The following is a 17712-nucleotide window of genomic DNA, read 5'->3' on the forward strand; positions in this document are numbered from 1 at the left end:
TTACTACTGTGCCTGGTACAGAATAAATGCTGAAGAAATACCATAAAAAACCCAAAACGACTCCACCAGACTATTTTACTGCTTGTATGAAGCATCTCCCGCATATCTTCTTAGTTACTCTGCAGGCTAAGAATGTCTTTTTTCACTCCAAAAACACGAGGGATGGTCTGAATAGCTCTCCCCACCTAAATTCCCAGGGCCTGTCAGGGGAACGGGTGGGTCTGCCCTCATTCCTTTGTTCAGCTTTGAAACAAGCACGTTGGAACCACCCGCGCATGCTCAAGCATGCTCGGAGAAATTCTGGGAAACTCGCTGCTTCCCCAATAGGTTCTGCTAGAGGGACTCTGTCTTATTAACATTATTATTACTAATATATTTAAGTGCTTACTCTGTCAGTAGGTCAGTGATTTCTATTTATTAAGTGCTTACTCTGTGCGCAAAGCACTAGACTACGTGCTTGGGAGAGAGAGTTATAAACAGATATATTCCCTATGTGTCAAGCACTGTTCTAAATACTGGGGTAGATACAAGTTGATGAGGCTGGACACAATCCCTGTCCCACCTGGGGCTCACTGTCTAAGAAGGAAGGGGAATAGGCATGGACTCCCCATTGTACAGTTGAGGGAACTGAGGCACAGAGAAGTAAAATGACTTCCCCAAGGTCACCCGACAAACAACTGGCAGAGCCGGGCATAGAAGCCAGGTCCTCTGACTTTCAAGTCTGTTCTCCATCCACCAGGCCACTCGGTTTCTTTTCCCACGTTGTCTAATTCCCACCTGGGTATTTTTTTCCCAGTGCTCAACACACTGTTTTGCACACGGTAAGCACTTAATAATTACTATTACCGATACAGCTCACGCCGCTCCCCTGTGGTGCTAGAAGACACCTTCTGGATGGAGGGAAAACAAGAGAAGCTGGGAGGGAAGGATGAGGAGAAGCTACCGGCGTAAGGGTAAATAGATCGAGTGCTAGGAGCCACGGGGATGTAGCGGATGGGCCCGGACCTAGAGGTGCCAGCCGAGGAAGCACGCAGGGAAGACAAAACATACGCATCGTAAGTGCCAAAAAATAATAATAATGTTGGTATTTGTTAAGCGCTTACTATGTGCAGAGCACTGTTCTAAGCGCTGGGGGAGATACGGGGTCATCAGGTTGTCCCACGTGAGGCTCACAGTTCATCCCCATTTTACAGATGAGGGAACTGAGGCACAGAGGTGTGAAGTGACTTGCCCGCAGTCACACAGCTGACGGGGGGGCAGAGTCGGGATTCGAACCCATGAACTCTGACTCCCGAGCCCGGGCTCCTTCCACTGAGTCACGCTGCTTTTCTGAGAAATAATGAGAAACAACATAGCCCAGTGGAAAGAGCGTGGGCCCAGGAGTCACAGAGACCTGGATTCTAATCCGTGTTCCGCCACTTGTCCGCTGCATGACCCCGGGTAAGTCACTCCACTGGGACTCAATGCCCTCATCTGTAAAATGGGGATTAAGACTGTAAACCCTATGTGGGACAGAGACTGTGTCCAACCCAATTATAGAGAAGCAGCATGGCTCAGTGGAAAGACCCCCGAGCTGGGGAGTCAGAAGATCAAGGGTTCTGATCCCGGCTCCGCCACTTGTCAGCTGTGTGACTTCGGGCAATACACTTCCACTTCTCTGTGCCTCAATTACCCCATCTGTAAAATGGGAATCAAGACTGTGAGCCCCACGTGGGACAACCTGATCACCTTGTATCCCCTCACAGCGCTTAGAACGGTGCCTGGCACATAGTAAGCGCTTAACAAATACCATCATTATCATCTTTTTTTTGGAGTATTTGTTGTGTTTTCTACGAGTCAAACACTGCAGGAAGCGCTGGGGCAGATACAAGCTCAACTCAGCTGTGTAAACTAAGGATTAAATACTTGTGCTCCCTCCTACTCAGACTGTGAGCTCCGTGCAGGACAGAGATTGTATCTAATTAACTTCTACCTACCTCAGCGCTTATAACGGTGTTTGACTCATAGTAAACACTTAATAAGTACCATAAAACAAAAACAAGATGAGATAACTGAGGCACAGCGAAGTTAAGTGTCTTGCCCAAAGTCACAGAGCAGGTAACTGGCAGAGCCAAGATTAGAACCCAGTTCCTACTGACTCCCAGGCCCATACTCTAGCCACTAGACCACGCTGCTTCTCTCAAGATTATCTTGTATTTACCCCAGCGTTTAGCGTAGTGCCTGGCACAGAGTAATAATAAGGTTGGTATTTGTTAAGCGCTTACTATGTGCAGAGCACTGTTCCAAGCCCTGGGGGAGATACAGGGTCATCAGGTTGTCCCACGTGAGGCTCACAGTCTTCATCCCCATTTTACAGATGAGGGAACTGAGGCACAGAGATGTGAAGTGACTTGCCCGCGGTCACACAGCTGACGGGGGGGCAGAGTCGGGAGTCGAACCCATGACCTCTGACTCCGAAGCCCGGGCTCTTCCCACTGAGTCGCGCTGAGTAAGCGCTTAACAAATGCCATTAAGAAAATGGTGTTAACTAAGAACTCCACGGAAATACTCCAGTTGAATCGAGAGGCAGCAAATGGCAAAAGGCCCAAACGGGTTTGATGTTGTGTCATCTTGGTGGGAGACGGGGAGGATGTAACAGAATCCCAGCTGATCTGAAGACGAGCCTGCAGTAATAATCAACTGCATTTAGAGGAGCACTTACTATAGGCAGAGCGCTGTACCAGGCGCTTGGGAGAGTACAATACGACAGAATTGACGGACGCGAACCCCGCCCACTAGGAGCTGACAGTCTGGTATCGGTGTTCCAGTAAATGGATCGATTCACTAGCAATCCCACCTGGTCTCGGCAGTTAATGTCAGAACGTTATTCAGGTAATCTCTCATCCAAGCGGACACTGCCAAAACGCTGACGGACATCACCTGGCGGGGAGAGGAAAATAAAAACCATGTGTCACCGAGGATTGAATCTGACAACATTTAGTCACGATAGAGAGCCCAAGATGACCCGGCGGGACTTTGTCCCGTTTGGCTCACGCTCTGATTACAGCTCAAAACTGACCTTTTTATACCTGATCCCTCTCATCTATTCACATTTATCCCTTCTGCTTCGGGCCAACAGTCGGTTATTGAAAAGTCGATTATTTATTGTAATTTCACAATACTAATAATAATTGTAGTATTTGTTAAGCTCTTAAGCCCTTGGGCAAGTCACTTAAATTCTCTGTGCCTGTTACCTCATCTGTAAAATGGGAATTAGGACTAGGCATCCCACATGGGACAACTGATAACCCTGTCCCTACCCCAGTGCTTGGAACAGTGCTTGGTACATAGCGAGCGCTTAACAAATACCATCATTATTATCATTACTATATACCAACCGCTGTGCTTGCTGCTGGGGAAGATACAAGATAATAAGATCCGCCACAGTCCCTGTCCCACATGGGATTTACAGTGTAAGAGGGAGGGAGAACAGATATAGAATCTCCATTTTACAGATGAGGAAACTGAGGGACCGAGAAGTGAAGTGACGTGTCCAAGGTCACATACAGCAGACAAGTGGCAAAGTCTGGATCAGAAAACAGGTTCTCTGACTTCCTGGCCTACGCTCTTTCCACGAGGTCATGCTGCTTCTCTTATTCCACACCGACACGTGCACTGCTATCTGTTATAACCATCCTCTTCTTCGCGCTCCTATCTGTAAATAACTTCTATCTCTCCCATTAGATTATAAACTCCTTGGAGGGCAGGAATGTGTGTCTTGCTTCTGCTGTATCCTCCCAGATCCTTGGTGCTTTGCATTTAGAAAGTGCTCAGATATCATCAGCTGAACAGGTAACAGGAAAAAACTAATAGTAGAAGCCTCAGACAGAAGTGCGTTAGAATGTATTGATTCCCACAGATTTAGTGAGATGCCTGAGCAAACGGTTAAAATACATCTTCAGCAGTTCTTGTCACCGGGGTACAAAATGTTAAGATCTCAACTGTTTTCCTTGAAAAGAAATATGTGGAAAGGAAGGAAGAAAAACAGAGTGAATTCGGGTTCACCACCCACATAACCTCTCTGTCCCCAACCTATTGCTGCTTTGTTTGATGCCTTCTGGATTTTTTTTTTAATTTTTACGGTATTTGTTAAGAACGTACTACATGCCAAGCACTGTACTAAGCCCTGGGGTACATATAAGTTAATCAGGATGGGCACAGCCCCCGTCCCAAATGGGACTCACAGTCTGAATCCCCATTTTACCATGAGCTGACTGAGGCACAGAGAAATTACGTGACTTGCCCCAGGTCACACAGCAGACAAGCAGCTGATCCGGGATTAGAACCCAGATCCTTCTGACTTCCAGGCCCATGCTCTATCCACTAGGCCATCCTGCTTCTCACCCTGTCTTGTTAAGAAGAGACGACTCTTGAACTTCAGATCTCAGGACAGGGAACCTATCACGGGAATTGATTACAATGCTAGTGGGCTGTCCCGCACCTCTCACACCGTCTTGTCCTGGTTCGAGGTGGCTCCCCAGGACACAGACTGCAAAAAGCAAGGAGGTGGCAGGGATGCGGCAAGGTGCCAAGTGCGACCATTTCTTGTCGTTGCCTTTTCGATATTATGTGCCGGACATTAAGGCCAAAATGACTACAACATAGCACTGGTGCTGAACCGAAGAACTTCGGTGGCCACTGTCGTCTTCGCTAACTAGATTAACCAGCTATTTATCAGGATGCCTGCTAGAATGCGCGCGGCTTGGTGGTAAGAGCCCGGGCTTGGGAATCAGAGGTCGTGGGTTCTAATCCCGGCTCCGCCACTCGTCCGCTGTGTGACCTGGGCCAAGTCACTTCACTTCTCTGTGCCTCAGTTACCTCATCTGTAAAAATGGGATTAAAAACTGTGAGCCCCACGTGGGACACTCTGATTACCCTGTATCTACCCCAGCGCTTAGAACAGTGCTCAGTACATAGTAAGTGCTTAACAAATACCAACATTATTATTATTATTATTAGGTGAATCTCCAGTCAGAAATCCCTAGCAGTGATGGCTTAGTCCCCTTGACTTGCAAAAGCCTGAAGAACCTCATTCTCCTGATTTCCAGAGCCATGCTCTTTCAGTGGACTAACAGCAGGAGTAGGACTATCAATCAGTCATATTTACTGAGTGCTTATAGTGTGCAGAGTTCGGTACTAAGCGCTTGCGAGTGTACAATACGACAGAATTGATAGACATGTTCCCTGCCCACAATGAGCTTACAGTCTAGAGGGGCTTATAGTCTAGGGGGCACCTATGAAGGCGATGGGAACAAAGAGTTTAAATCACATCTGGAACCAGGAACACAGGATACGGTTTTAGTTCTAAAACTATTTCTCACAACTTGGAGAACTGAGCAAAAATTTGCTTTTGATTTCTCTGTGGTGCCATTTTTACTTTATTTTAATAATTTGTTTCTGGAGACAAGGCTAAGGTTTAGGATTTCCATGTCTTAAAGTGGCCACCTTTCCAGGACCTGAAGGGGATATTATTCCATTAACATTTATACAGAATATTACTGGCAGAAGGCTTCACAGTCACTTGCTGGCTGGACCACCAGGCTTTATATTTAAATCAATCTTCAATTATCAGTATTTCATATGACTCCTCCTGACAACCAAAATATCCATAAAAATCTTAGAACCACCCAGGTTCAAATACTCGGTAAGTACTAGAGAAGTGACAGAACCCCACTGAGCTTCAGCACCCCCAAAGACGCTAGGTATCAGTTCTAATAATATTTTGTTTATCCGGCAATTTCCATTTACAAATACCAGTCCCTTGGAGAGGAATGATACAAGTATTGCTTTGCCCATTTCTAAGATGGGAATCCCAATTTGTCAGCTGTGTGACTTTGGGCAAGTCACTTAACTTCTCGGTGCCTCAGTTACCTCATCTGTAAAATGGGGATTAAGATTGTGAGCCCCACGTGGGACAACCTGATTCCCGTGTCTACCCCAGCGCTTAGAACAGTGCTCGGCACATAGTAAGCGCTTAACAAATACCAACATTATTAAACCCAAGAGATGTTGAATGAATCAGTAATGTTCTAGAGACAGCTGGGACTGAACTCTTTGTAGAGGGACCTAGGACTGAACTTTTGACTCACATGGTCCCTTGACATGCAAATTAAGTAGATTTTTCAGTTCCAAAAATAACTGGGCCTCAACTCTCCAGAGACTTAGGCAAAAGAGAATTTGGGGATGGGAAAATCCAAGACATTCAGACCACTCCTTAGGTTCAACGTCTCGGTGACCTAAAATGCAGGTGTCAATGCAAATGAATTCTCCATCTCAGAAAAGATTTTCTCGACCTGTGTTTTTAACCTTTAGAGAGCCATTCATCTGGTGGTGTATCAGAGACTCCCAGAAAGGAGAGCTGAAACAAGATTTCCAGGGACATGGCAAACTTTAGCATTAAAGAAACCCATCAGAATTAAAACATTTCCTGTCAGCCAGCAAACTAAGCGTTAAAGAGAGCCATCAGATAGCAAAGGCCAATAAGCAAACTGCTCACATTTATCCTCCCTTAGCACAAAGTAGGCATTGGGACTGTTTCTCCAAGGGAATCGAGTCATGTGTCTGCTCTGACTTGCTGCTGGTGGGGCTGTAGTACACAACTGGTAGTAAACCCAGGCCCTAGGCTTCACCGCTTCAGGCTTCCATTCACAGACATCACCCCACACTCATCAAAGGGCAAAGGTTATCAGAAAAATGTAACAGACGATCAGTCCCACCTCCTCCTTCACACCAGACTTTCCCTCACATTGTGGCTCTCCACTCTGAAACTCCGAATGGTGGTCATTTTTAACCTGGCTTTCTCTTTCTAGCCAATTATTTTTCCTTAGTCCCTCTTTCTTGTCCATCTCTTAAGGCACAGATTTTCACCACACTACCTTACCCCAGGAGAATATGTTTTGAATTCTGATGCCAAACAGAATGGGTCATCCCTTACAACTTTCTAACACATTCCCGGAGAGATGTAAGAATTTCAATGTCCACAAATGATTAAAGGCTCTATGCCCACCGGGCAGATTTTTGCCTAATCCTCTGTTCTGGGCGGTGCATTCTGGGTACTCTGTAAATATTTTAAATGCTGCATTTGATCCTGTGGTGAATGAACAACTCTCAAACTACTCACCCCCGTGATGTCCACAAGCGATTACGAGGCTCCGAGGCAGCATTTCATGACCTGAAAGGAATCACTGGCCTCCCGATAGAAGCAGGTTAATCCTTCGGTGCAGTTTACTCCTTTAATATTAGGAAAAGGAACAAGACTGCCGCTTCCCTGGGCCCAGGGCCACAAGCCAAAGGGAGAGGGCGAGATAGAAACGAACCCTAAGGGGAACTGTCCGGCATTATTACACGGGGCATGACTTCAATCATGCTTTCCAACCTTCTATCTGAAGATAACTGTTCAATCGTGAACTGTGACTAAGGAAATTAGGGTCTCTGTGATGATTTTCTATACCTGGCAGGTGATTCTCTCGACTTCCCCAGTGCTGCAAAAATGAAATCTTTTGCCCCTCTTTCCATCACCCACAGTTGAGAGCGGTCTAACTTGGCACTTGATAGAATGAGGAAGAAGAAGAGAAGCAGTGTAGCCTAAGGGAAAGAGCAGAGGCCTGGGAGTCAGAGGAGCTGGGTTCTAATCCCAGCTCTTCCATTTATCTGCCGTGTGACCTCGGACATGTCACTTAACTTCTCTGTGCCTCAGTTACCCCATCTGTAAAACGAGGATTAAAACTTGTGAGCCTCCTGTGGGACATGGACTGTGTCCAAGCTGATTAGCTTGTATCCACCCAGCACTTAGTCCAGTGCCTGGCACATAGGAAGCGTTTAATAAATATCTTCTGGAACTCGGTGCACAGCTAGTAAAGTTGTTATTCTGTGGCGATGAACTGGCGTGTTTTGAGATCGAGAAGACATAAAATAACCCCTGAATCAACGTTGACATATCCTGTAACAGACACTTATGAATACTCCTCAAATCCACTAACAAAATGTCAGGAACAAACACCTAGCACAGTGCTGTTTATTTTGAGGGTGCTCCATGAATCCCCAGACACTAAATCGAAAACTAGTGCTTAATGGAGAATTTTTCACCCACCTCCTTCCTGCCTCACAATTATTAATTCATTCATTCAATCGCATTTATTGAGCACTTACTGTGTGCAGAGCACTGTACTAAGCGCTTGGAAAGTACAATTCGGCAACAGATAGAGACAATCCCTACCCAACAACGGGCTCAGTCTAGAAGGGGGAGACGGAAAACAAAACAAAACAAGTAGACAGGCATCACTACCCTCAAAACAGATAAACAGAACCATAGATAAATGACCCTCCCGTAAGGCCGCAGGTGTTACCGATGTCTTATTTTTTAGGAAAGCGGACGTATTAAGAGGTCCCAACCTTTTCACAGAAAGCTTCCCTTTGCTATCACTCCCCTAAGAAACTACCCGGGACTCACCTGACCCCTCTTTCCCTTCTGCCCCAGTTCCTGGCCATGCTAACTCAGGGAGTTGGCTTAAAGTCACTGGAAACGAGGGGAAAAATCATCTGTGGCAGTTGGGCTCTCGACAGTGGCAACAAAGAGGAAAACACAAATCCATAATGCCCCGGTTAATTTTATGATATCAGTGGCCAAACATGCGTTCGAGGACTCTTCCCCGGCGATTTAAATTCCGGGGGTCAAATAACGAAAGCCCTTCACCCCATTTATATGAACCGATCTCGATTATAGACTTCAGGTTAATGAAGTGCAGTTTCTCTTGGAATAAATACAAGGTATATGGGGATTCTGACTCCCATTAAGAAGATGGAGAATTGACTTCCCAGAGTCCGCTCCAGTCAGAGAACCGAAATAGGGTGCAGAGGGCCGGAGGGTGTAAAGATTCTGAGCCTTTTACAGATCTGCCCTTCTCTCCCAGAAACAGGGAGTACTGGATTCCCGATGCATTTTCCAGGCATTTGCCATAACTTAGCTGTGATGTTTAATCAATGAGGACAGTTTGCCTTCCTTGCTACTACTGCTGCTTCCTTAAAAAATGGGTAATCACGGCCCTTTCCGGATCAGTTAAGAGATGCCCGCTTAGAAACTGAAGAAGGATTACTACACTTTTGGTTTAAAAAAACAAGACACACAAAACACGAGGAAAATCAGGCTAAACCTCTGGCATTTTCAAGAAACAAAAAGAACTGAGATGATCTAAGGGCAGGGTTAGAGCCATATTCTCTTCCCTTCACTCCTCATGACCCTCAGATTGGCTCCCAGATCAGATCCTCAGATTGGCTCCCAGACACCCCCGGCCTATAATAACGCAGACTCGGGTCCCGAGACCGATTTTTTGTTTGCCAACTGCAGGTTGCACATGCCGGGGACACGTTCCTGGTGGCCATGGGAAAACATAATGAATAGAGAGAAAAGTAAATAACCGAAGGGCATAAACGCCTTTATATACGCACACATATACACACCCTATTTACTCGATTCAGCTTCTTACTATGTCTAGTTGTCTTTCATTTCTGAAGGTGATTTTACCGACGAAAAGACTCTATCCATGCAAGCGTGATTGAAAAGAGCTGAATGGTAAGAATTTGAATGGGTGTGTGTTGGTGACCTTGCGGTTCTTATAAATCGTCTCCTCTAGAAATTTTTAAGGCCTCAGATAAAGGACTCGGCACTTTCGTGGGGCAGTCAGTGGCTCTTACAACGCAAATCTCTTTTCCTGACTAAACTGTATAAAACTTCTGTCTTACTATGCCCCAGTAATACCTGAAATTACTTTAGAGTTGACACTTATAAGCAATGAGTTCAAAAGAAATTCACCATTAGAATTAAACCTTCATACTGCACGAGTTCTCAGACCCATCAGATCCTTTACGACAAAAGAAAATTAGGAGAGTGCTTTCAAATCGGTTCCTGAGTTAGTATGGAGAGACTTCTTTTCTTCCGTGTTTTCCCCCTAAGTACTGTTTAATGAATTTAACTACTTTCTCGTTTAATTCCTTCAGAGTTAATGTTTTTAGGAGGGTGTTAGAATTTCTGCTCCACTAACTCAAAGAACTTTTATTGCCCAGACTAAATTACTGATCCTGGATTTTTTTTTTTTAATATAAAATTCTAAAGTCAGTCCCGGATAACCAGTAGCATTTCGTTGAAAGCCACAACCATACTGGAGCCCAGAGTCTAGAGAAGCCGCTGGCCCGAAGGAAAATCGTCTTCCATCGGCTGAGGAAACCTGTGCTATTTTATTCTCTCCAACAATTCATGGCATTTTAAACAAGCCTTCAGTTGGCCAAGGGAAAATGCCTTACATCTTCTCTCTCTGACTTTGCAAAGGGAATGTGAGAAAGTTCCCACTAAAAAGCTCCCCCAAAACACATCCAGCTAATCTTTTGATAAGTGAAGCCAACTTTCCTTGCCAAGAAGAACCACAATAAACAGTAGGACGGCTCGCTTCGACCAGATTTTGCATGTTTATGATAACCTAATCACACTTCTAGGGAGTGTGGCTTTCTGAAATCCCAGGAAACAACCAATAAATCCCCTTGCAGTCCTGTCACTGAACAATCCCCTTATCTTCCCGCCAACCTACCTGCCTTTATTTATGAAGCAGCGTGGCTTAGTGGACAGAGCCCGCGCTTGGGAGTCAGAGGACGTGGGTTCTAATCCCGGCCCCGCCACCTGTCTGCTGTGTGACCCTGGGCAAGTCACTTAACTTCTCTGCGCCTCGGTTACCTCATCGGCCAAATGGGGATTAAAAGTGTGAGCCCCACGTCGGGCAACCTACCTTGTAACGACCCCGGCGCTTAGAAAAGCGCTTGGCGCACAGTACGCGCTTAACAAATACCACCATCATTCCAGCGCTTAGAACGGTGCTTGACACATAGTAAGCGCTTAACAAATACCATCATTATTATAATCCCACAAGACTAATTACAACGAAACCAGCTCTTAGGCATTCCTCTTTTCATTTCCCTTTGGCCAGTCAAAGGCTGACCAGCGCATGGAGTGAAACAGGGCATGAAGCAATGGGCCCTGAGCGCCTCTGGCAAAGGAAGAGTGGCCGGAAGCAAGTTCGCGCCCGGGGCCGCGGCGACCGTCTCTCCAGCCGAGGCCCGGCCACCCGTCCGGCGTAGGGAGACGGCTTATGGGACTCACCCAAAAGAGCATGTTGAGGGCGTAGAGCAGGCAGCGCAGGCACTTGACGGAATCTTCCCTGGCCATCGTGAGTCTCCCGCCGGAAAACCCCCATCCTCTCACCACATCCTACCGCGCCGGGCCGGGCGGCACCGACGCGCAGGGGCGAGGGAGGGGACGGGGAAAGGTCACACGGGCATTCTTCCGTCCACCGCGTCCTTCCCAAGCCGCCGACTGCCAGGAGGGAACTTCGGCCCCCCGATGCAGGCCGGCGGGCACGAGGCTGGATCCTGGGGCGGAGCTCTACCGCAGCGTCCGGAGAAGTCCAGGTGTCACCCGCTGCTGGTTAAAGAAAAGACACCCTTGGATGAAAAGAAACTTAAAGCCACGTCGCTGCTTGACTTTCCCCGGGAGGACGTCCCTCTCGTGTACCCCCCACCAGGGTGTCTTTACAAGCAGCAGCCTGGCTACGCGAAACAGCGTGGCTTAGCGGAAAGAGCACGGGCTCGGGAGTCGGAGGACGTGGGTTCTAATCCCCGCTGCGTCCCTTGTCCGCTGCGTGACCTCGGGCAGGCCGCTTCACTTCTCTGGGCCTCGGTTACCTCATCTGTAAAATGGATATCAAGACCGTGAGCCCCACGGGGGACAACCCGATTACCTTGTATCCACTCCGGCGCTCAGACCGGTGCTCGGCACGTAGTAAGGGCTTAGTGAATACCGTAATTATTATTAAGGAGGTATTTTTAAAAGCTCATCCGCCCCAACACCCTCTTAGCAAAGTCTGCCTTTGCTTTGGGGGTGACTCCCGGGTGCAGGGAAACCTGGAGCAAACTGGAAATCTACCAGGGTACTAGGGCCCCCTCCTTTCCACTTCCACTGCCCCTAGTTTTCTTTTTAAAAAAAAAACCCTCTGCCCTCTCCCACTGCTCCCAAAAAGTCATCAGGGAGGGGAAAGGGTCTGGGAAGGGCAAAGGGGGCGGGAAGGAGGGAGAGAGGAGTTCTTGAGGGGGGGAGGGGGGTTAGTCCAATTCCACTGGGCAAGTTAGGTTTCTTGGGGGGAATGTGAGAAAGGATGCTTTCTAGCCTGGAATGATGGATTGTGGCCGGGCGGGGGTGGGGAGGGGGGCATGCGGACACCAAGTTAGAGATTCCCCTTCCTGCCCCGGATGCTGCCGCTGGGGCAGGGGGTGCAACTGCTGGGGCAGCTGCCGGGGGTGCCGGCGCAGCGGGTGCAGGGGGTGCTGGTGCAGCTGGGGCAGGAGGTGCAGGGGGTGCTGGTGCAGCTGGGGCAGGGGGTGCAGGGGGTGCTGGTGCAGCTGGGGCAGGGGGAGCTGGGGGTGCTGGGGCAGGGGGTGCAGGGGGTGCTGGGGGTGCTGGGGCAGGAGGTGCAGGGGGTGCTGGTGCAGCTGGGGCAGGGGGTGCAGGGGGTGCCGGTGCAGCTGGGGCAGGGGGAGCTGGGGGTGCTGGGGCAGGGGGTGCAGGGGGTGCTGGGGGTGCTGGGGCAGCTGGGGCAGGAGGTGCAGGGGGTGCTGGTGCAGCTGGGGCAGGGGGGGCCGGTGCTGCAGGGGCGACGCCAACCCCCCACCCCAGTTGTTTGCCCCCGGGCAGAGGGAGCGACCGTGCCGGTTACCGCCTGGGGGGTCCGGGGATCCCGCTCCCTCCGCCCGCCGCTCGTGGGCGGGAAAGGCTCCTGGTGGGCGGCGGCGGCGGCTCCTCCCGGCCAGCCCGGCCCGCTCCGGACAGCGCCGGCCGCCCCCAGCTGCGCCCACCCACCCCGGGGCGCATGCGCCGCCCCCGCCCCTCTGGGCCCCGCCCCCCGATGACGTCGGCGGGCGCCGGGTGGGCGTGGCCCGAGGCGGCCCCGCCCCCCTCCCCCGCGTGGCTCAGGGGCGAGGGCCCGGGCGGGGGAGGCCGGGGGCGTGGGTTCGAATCCCGCCTCCGCCCCCGCTCAGCTGTGGGACTGTGGGCGAGCCGCTTCACTCCTCTGGGCCTCAGTGGCCTCTGAAGACTGGGAGCCCCACGGGGGACCGCCTGATTCCCCCGTGCCTCCCCCAGCACCGCTCCGCCCAGAGCAAGCGCTTCACAGATATCGACCTGATTATTATTATTATTATTATCTGCTGTGGGACCTTAGCAAAGCACGGCGCAGTGGAAAGAGCCCGGGCTTGGGAAGCAGAGGTCATAATAATGTTGGTATTTGTGAAGCGCTTACTCTGGGCGGAGCACTGTGCTAAGCGCTGGGGGGGGATAGGGGGGAATGAGGTGGTCCCACGTGAGGCTGCCAGTCTTCGTCCCCATTTTACAGCTGAGGTCACTGAGGCCCAGAGGAGTGAAGTGACTTGCCCACAGTCGCCCAGCAGACAGGTGGCAGGGCCGGGATTCGAACTCGTGACCTCTGCCTCCCAAGCCCGGGCTCTTTCCACTGAGCCACGCTGCTTCTCCGGTTGCTAGGGTGGGTGTATCCTGGTCTTACAAAGTAGCAAAGCAATGTCTTGTCTTGTATTGGTTTCTCTCACCTTCCTGCTTATGCACAGGGTTCTGTTTGGCCTTTTTGGCTGCTGACTCACACCGGACAGATTTTTTTTATAAAAAACCTGTCACCAGTGACTTCAAGGTGACTCTTTCCCGAATTTTGGCTGATGGCTCAGAGCCGAACATGATAATAATAATAAGGTTGGTATTTGTTAAGCGCTTACTATGTGCAGAGCACGGTTCGAAGCGCTGGGGGAGATACGGGGTCATCGGGTCGTCCCACGTGAGGCTCAACAGGTCGATCCCCTTTTTACAGATGAGGTCACTGAGGCACAGAGAAGTGAAGTGACCTGCCCGCAGTCACACAGCTGACAGGTGGCAGAGCCGGGATTCGAAACTAAACGAAACGAATCATCACTTGGTTGTAATATGGATTCATTTATCCTGGGTGAATTTCTTAGACTTTCACCCACTGAAATTCACCTGACATGTAACAACCCACTGGCTCGCCTTCGAGAGGCTTTCCTGAAGCTCTTCCTCTTACGCTTGAGACATACCTGGGGCCATGTGCGGATTTCGAGATTTCACCTTTCACTCCCTCTTTCACCTCTTTTGAAAGCAAATTGGTTTTTTTGGCTCCGAGTTGGAGCTGCCGAATGTACGTGATCTACAAACGTGATGGGTTTTGAGGTAATTTACCTGCTTTTAACAGTCAACTAATTAAAATAATCGGCTTCATAAAATCCTAAAACTGCAGTTCACCATAAATTATCCAGATTTCTCAGTGGAAAAAAATCCAGTCCCAAGAAAGGTCAATCAGTGGTATTTACTAAAGACTTTCGGTGTACTAAACACTGTCTTAAGCACCTGGGACAGTACAATACATTTGGTAGGCGATATCCTTGCCCTTAAGGAGTTTAAGGTCCGGTAAAATATTCCCGTAATTCAGAGGACATATATTCTGAACATCTCAGGGTGCTTTACATCCAGTAGGCACTTAGTAAAGAGCATCGATTTCTGTGTAGCCGTGTCCCACGCCTCTGGCAGAAATGCATGCTGTCTTTAGAACTGCCATTCACATGAGTCAGGATGTGGGTTCATAAGCTCTTTTAAAAATGATTGGGCCCATTTATTTCTCCTGTAACTTTATGGAATTAATAGCCGCGGTAAACCAAACACTGTACTCAGGACTAGGGTTAATACAAGATAATCAAGTCGGACATAGACCTTTTCTGACGTGGGGCCATCACAGAGTTGGGATTTTTTTTCTAATGGTATTTGTTAAGTCCTTATTACGTGCCAGGCGTCAACCTAAGCGTTGCGATGGGCACCAGGTCGTCTGGTTGGATACAGTCCCTGTCCCACGTGGGGCTCACAGTCTTAATCTCCATTTTATAGATGAGGTGACTGAGGCGCAGAGAAGTTAAGTGGCTAGACTAAGGTTACACAGTGGGCAACTGGAAGAGCAGAGATTAAAACCGTGGTCTTGTGACTCCCAGACCCATGATCTTGCCACTAGTATTTTAGGGCAGCGATGAATTTGTTCCAGGAGAGTTGCCGGGGCACTGGAAACCGGTAAACCTAGCCCTCTCCCAGGAACCGGAAGGCCTCCTCCTGGCCCAAGGAGCCTCAGAACAGGAGGAAGGAGAAGGGTTTGAGGAGCGGATGGTCCGCCATTTCCACCCACCCCCATCCCTCTCCCGCAGCGGTGAAGCGCCTTAGCTCCTGAAGTCCCGGGGCTTCTGGACCCCAAAGATTCTGATCCGTCATTCACCGAGTCGGCAGATGCTTCGGGGCTCAGAGCTGCTAGTGGTCACCTCAAGGGTGAAAGAACTCGAGGGCAGATCCTGGGATGGAGCCCCTGGAACCCTCAAAACAAATTAAGCAGTGCTTCTGTCACCTATAGTATTCTGTGTGTCTGTAACTGTGGTGCGTTTCTTCCACTGCGCCTCAGACGAATTTCGCAAGAGCAAGTAGGGTCAGTCGTTCCACTCCACAGATGAGGAAACTGAGTCTGAGAGAGGTCCAAGGTCAGGAAACTCAAGAGCGGGAGAGCTCGGCACGGAATGCCGTTCTTCTGACTCCCAGCTAGAGCTCCCGCATAAGGTCACCCTACCTTTCTGTCCAACGAGCCGCTAACGGGCAATCACTCCTTGGCGGCCTTGGGGAATGGAAGGCCGGAAGGCGGTCGCCGGGGCATTCTCGGGAAACTGTAGAGTGCTCCAAATGCATTTCGGTTCTGTTTACTGCGGTTTCTATATGCAATGCCCAGGAATGGCCTCCCCATCACAGCGGGAGCCAAACGATGGAGAATCTGGAAAATGCGCATTGCTCATTAGGAGAGTGAGAGTCCGAGAGGCATCTCAAGCGGCAATTGTCAAATGATGTTACGTGCCCAACCCAGCTCTGTCGTGAGCAGGGAATGCGTCTGTTTATTGTTGTACTGTACTCTTCCAAGGACCTGGTACAGTGCTCTGCACGCAGTAAGCGCTCAATAAATACGACCGAATGAATGAAACTGCTCTAGATTCCTGTTCTGACTATGACGGTGGGTCCTAGAATTATATGAGATGAACCACCCAATGCTAGTGATGTTTTCTGTTAGGAACCTGGCTTGTAACTTGTAGCCAGGCATCCACTGGAGACCGCGGATATACAGAGGACTCTCGTTTACGCGTTAAATTGTCGGTCCGGTCCGACTGGGGAGCGTGTGTCTTGCTTTTAGTACGTTTCCAAGCCAGAGCACGGTGCTCTTCAGGAAGTAGGTTGCCCGGTAGCAGGATCTGCCCAGCCTAGGTGCAGGTACAGAGTTCCGCACATAGTAGGTGCCCAGTACCAAGAAGGGGAAAGAGATATTCAAACGCATTCCCATACGGAGAGGGCTCTTCACTCTCCTTGTTACCCCTCCTCCTAGCAAGCCCATTCCCCTACTTTCAGAGGGCTCTAGAAACTTACCATTCACCTTTGCAAGGAAATGAAGCGGTGCGGTCTAGTGGATAGAGCCCGGGCCTGGGAGTCCGGAGGCCCTGGGTTCTGATCCCAACTCCACCACTTGTCTGCTGTGTGGCCTTGGGAAAACCGTTTAACTTCTCTGTGCCTCAGTCACCTCGTCTATAAAATGGGGATTAACACTGTGAGCCCTCTGTGGGTCATGTAGTCCAAAATGACTATCTTATCTCTATGCAGTGCTCAGTACAGTGCCCGGCACATAGTAAGTGCTTAACCAATACCATAAAAAAAATAAATAAAACTGAAGGAAATCCCTTAGAAAACAAACCTTCCAGACTTCCAGAAAACATTCCCCTTAGCCCCTCCCAAGGCCTACCCGATGACTTTACTTGGAAATAAAGCAAGTTTAAAGTTTATATTAATCCGGTGATGTAATTGCAAGGGCTGCCTCGATGCCTGGTTAAGGTCTTTTCAGCCTGGTGATTCCACAGTTTATTAAACACAAGGCTTTCCGTATGTGTCGGCAAACGGCCGGAGTACGATTTACAAGTAATGATGGGGGAGGACTTCGAGGTCCTCTTCGATCTTTTCAGAGATCTTGCAGTTTTGAGGCAGCTAGAATTCTTCAAGATTGACCTGACTCTTTGATCACCTGGTGTTCTTTGAGGGATAACGTTGCGGTGGTTCGATCACCAAGCCGCATCAGCATCTTTTTAGCAGTCTGTCTATAGCGGTGCGTGTTGTGTCCCTGCCACCGTGGCACACAGCAGAAACTCGCTCCAGGCTTTGGGAGGGAGGGCTCCTTTCAGCGTCCAAGCATACCCTGCTTTATCATTGAGAAGCAGCCTGGGCCTAGCGGATAGATCCCAGGCCTGGCGGTCGAAAGGATCTGGGTTCTAACCCTGGCTCCACCACTTGCCTGCCGTGTGACCTCGGGGAAGTCGCTTCACTTCTCCGTTCCTCAGTTTCCTCATCTGTAAAAAGGGGATTACGTCGGTGAGCCTCATGACCCGATAATCTTGTATCTACCCCAACGCTCAGTACGGTGCCCGGAACACAGAAGGAGTTTAACAAATACCATATTTTTTTTAAAAAATTGTTCAATATGTTTGAGCCATTATTATAGCCAA

General features: G+C 49.3%; 1 protein-coding gene across 3 annotated transcripts in view; it reads right to left on the reverse strand.

Annotated features, from left to right (window-relative positions):
- TSPAN12 (tetraspanin 12) overlaps positions 1 to 12888 on the reverse strand; it is a 50857-nt gene extending 37969 nt beyond the window's left edge. Inside the window, exons 1-3 of one of the 3 annotated variants that reach the window (XM_029073900.2) lie at positions 12792 to 12888; positions 11183 to 11503; positions 2837 to 2919 (exon numbers count right to left, since the gene is read on the reverse strand). In XM_029073900.2, the coding sequence (XP_028929733.1) occupies positions 2837 to 2919; positions 11183 to 11248 (149 nt within the window). In that variant the 5' untranslated portion in view covers positions 11249 to 11503; positions 12792 to 12888. Of the gene's footprint in view, positions 1 to 2836; positions 2920 to 11182; positions 11504 to 11819; positions 12037 to 12791 lie in introns of those variants that run through there. The other 2 variants (XM_029073902.2, XM_001516297.5) reach the window with 2 other exon arrangements.
- Positions 12889 to 17712: the final 4824 nt, after the last annotated feature.

This window comes from Ornithorhynchus anatinus, chromosome 10 (genome assembly GCF_004115215.2).
Source record: "Ornithorhynchus anatinus isolate Pmale09 chromosome 10, mOrnAna1.pri.v4, whole genome shotgun sequence".
Classification (NCBI taxonomy): Eukaryota; Metazoa; Chordata; class Mammalia; order Monotremata; family Ornithorhynchidae; genus Ornithorhynchus; species Ornithorhynchus anatinus.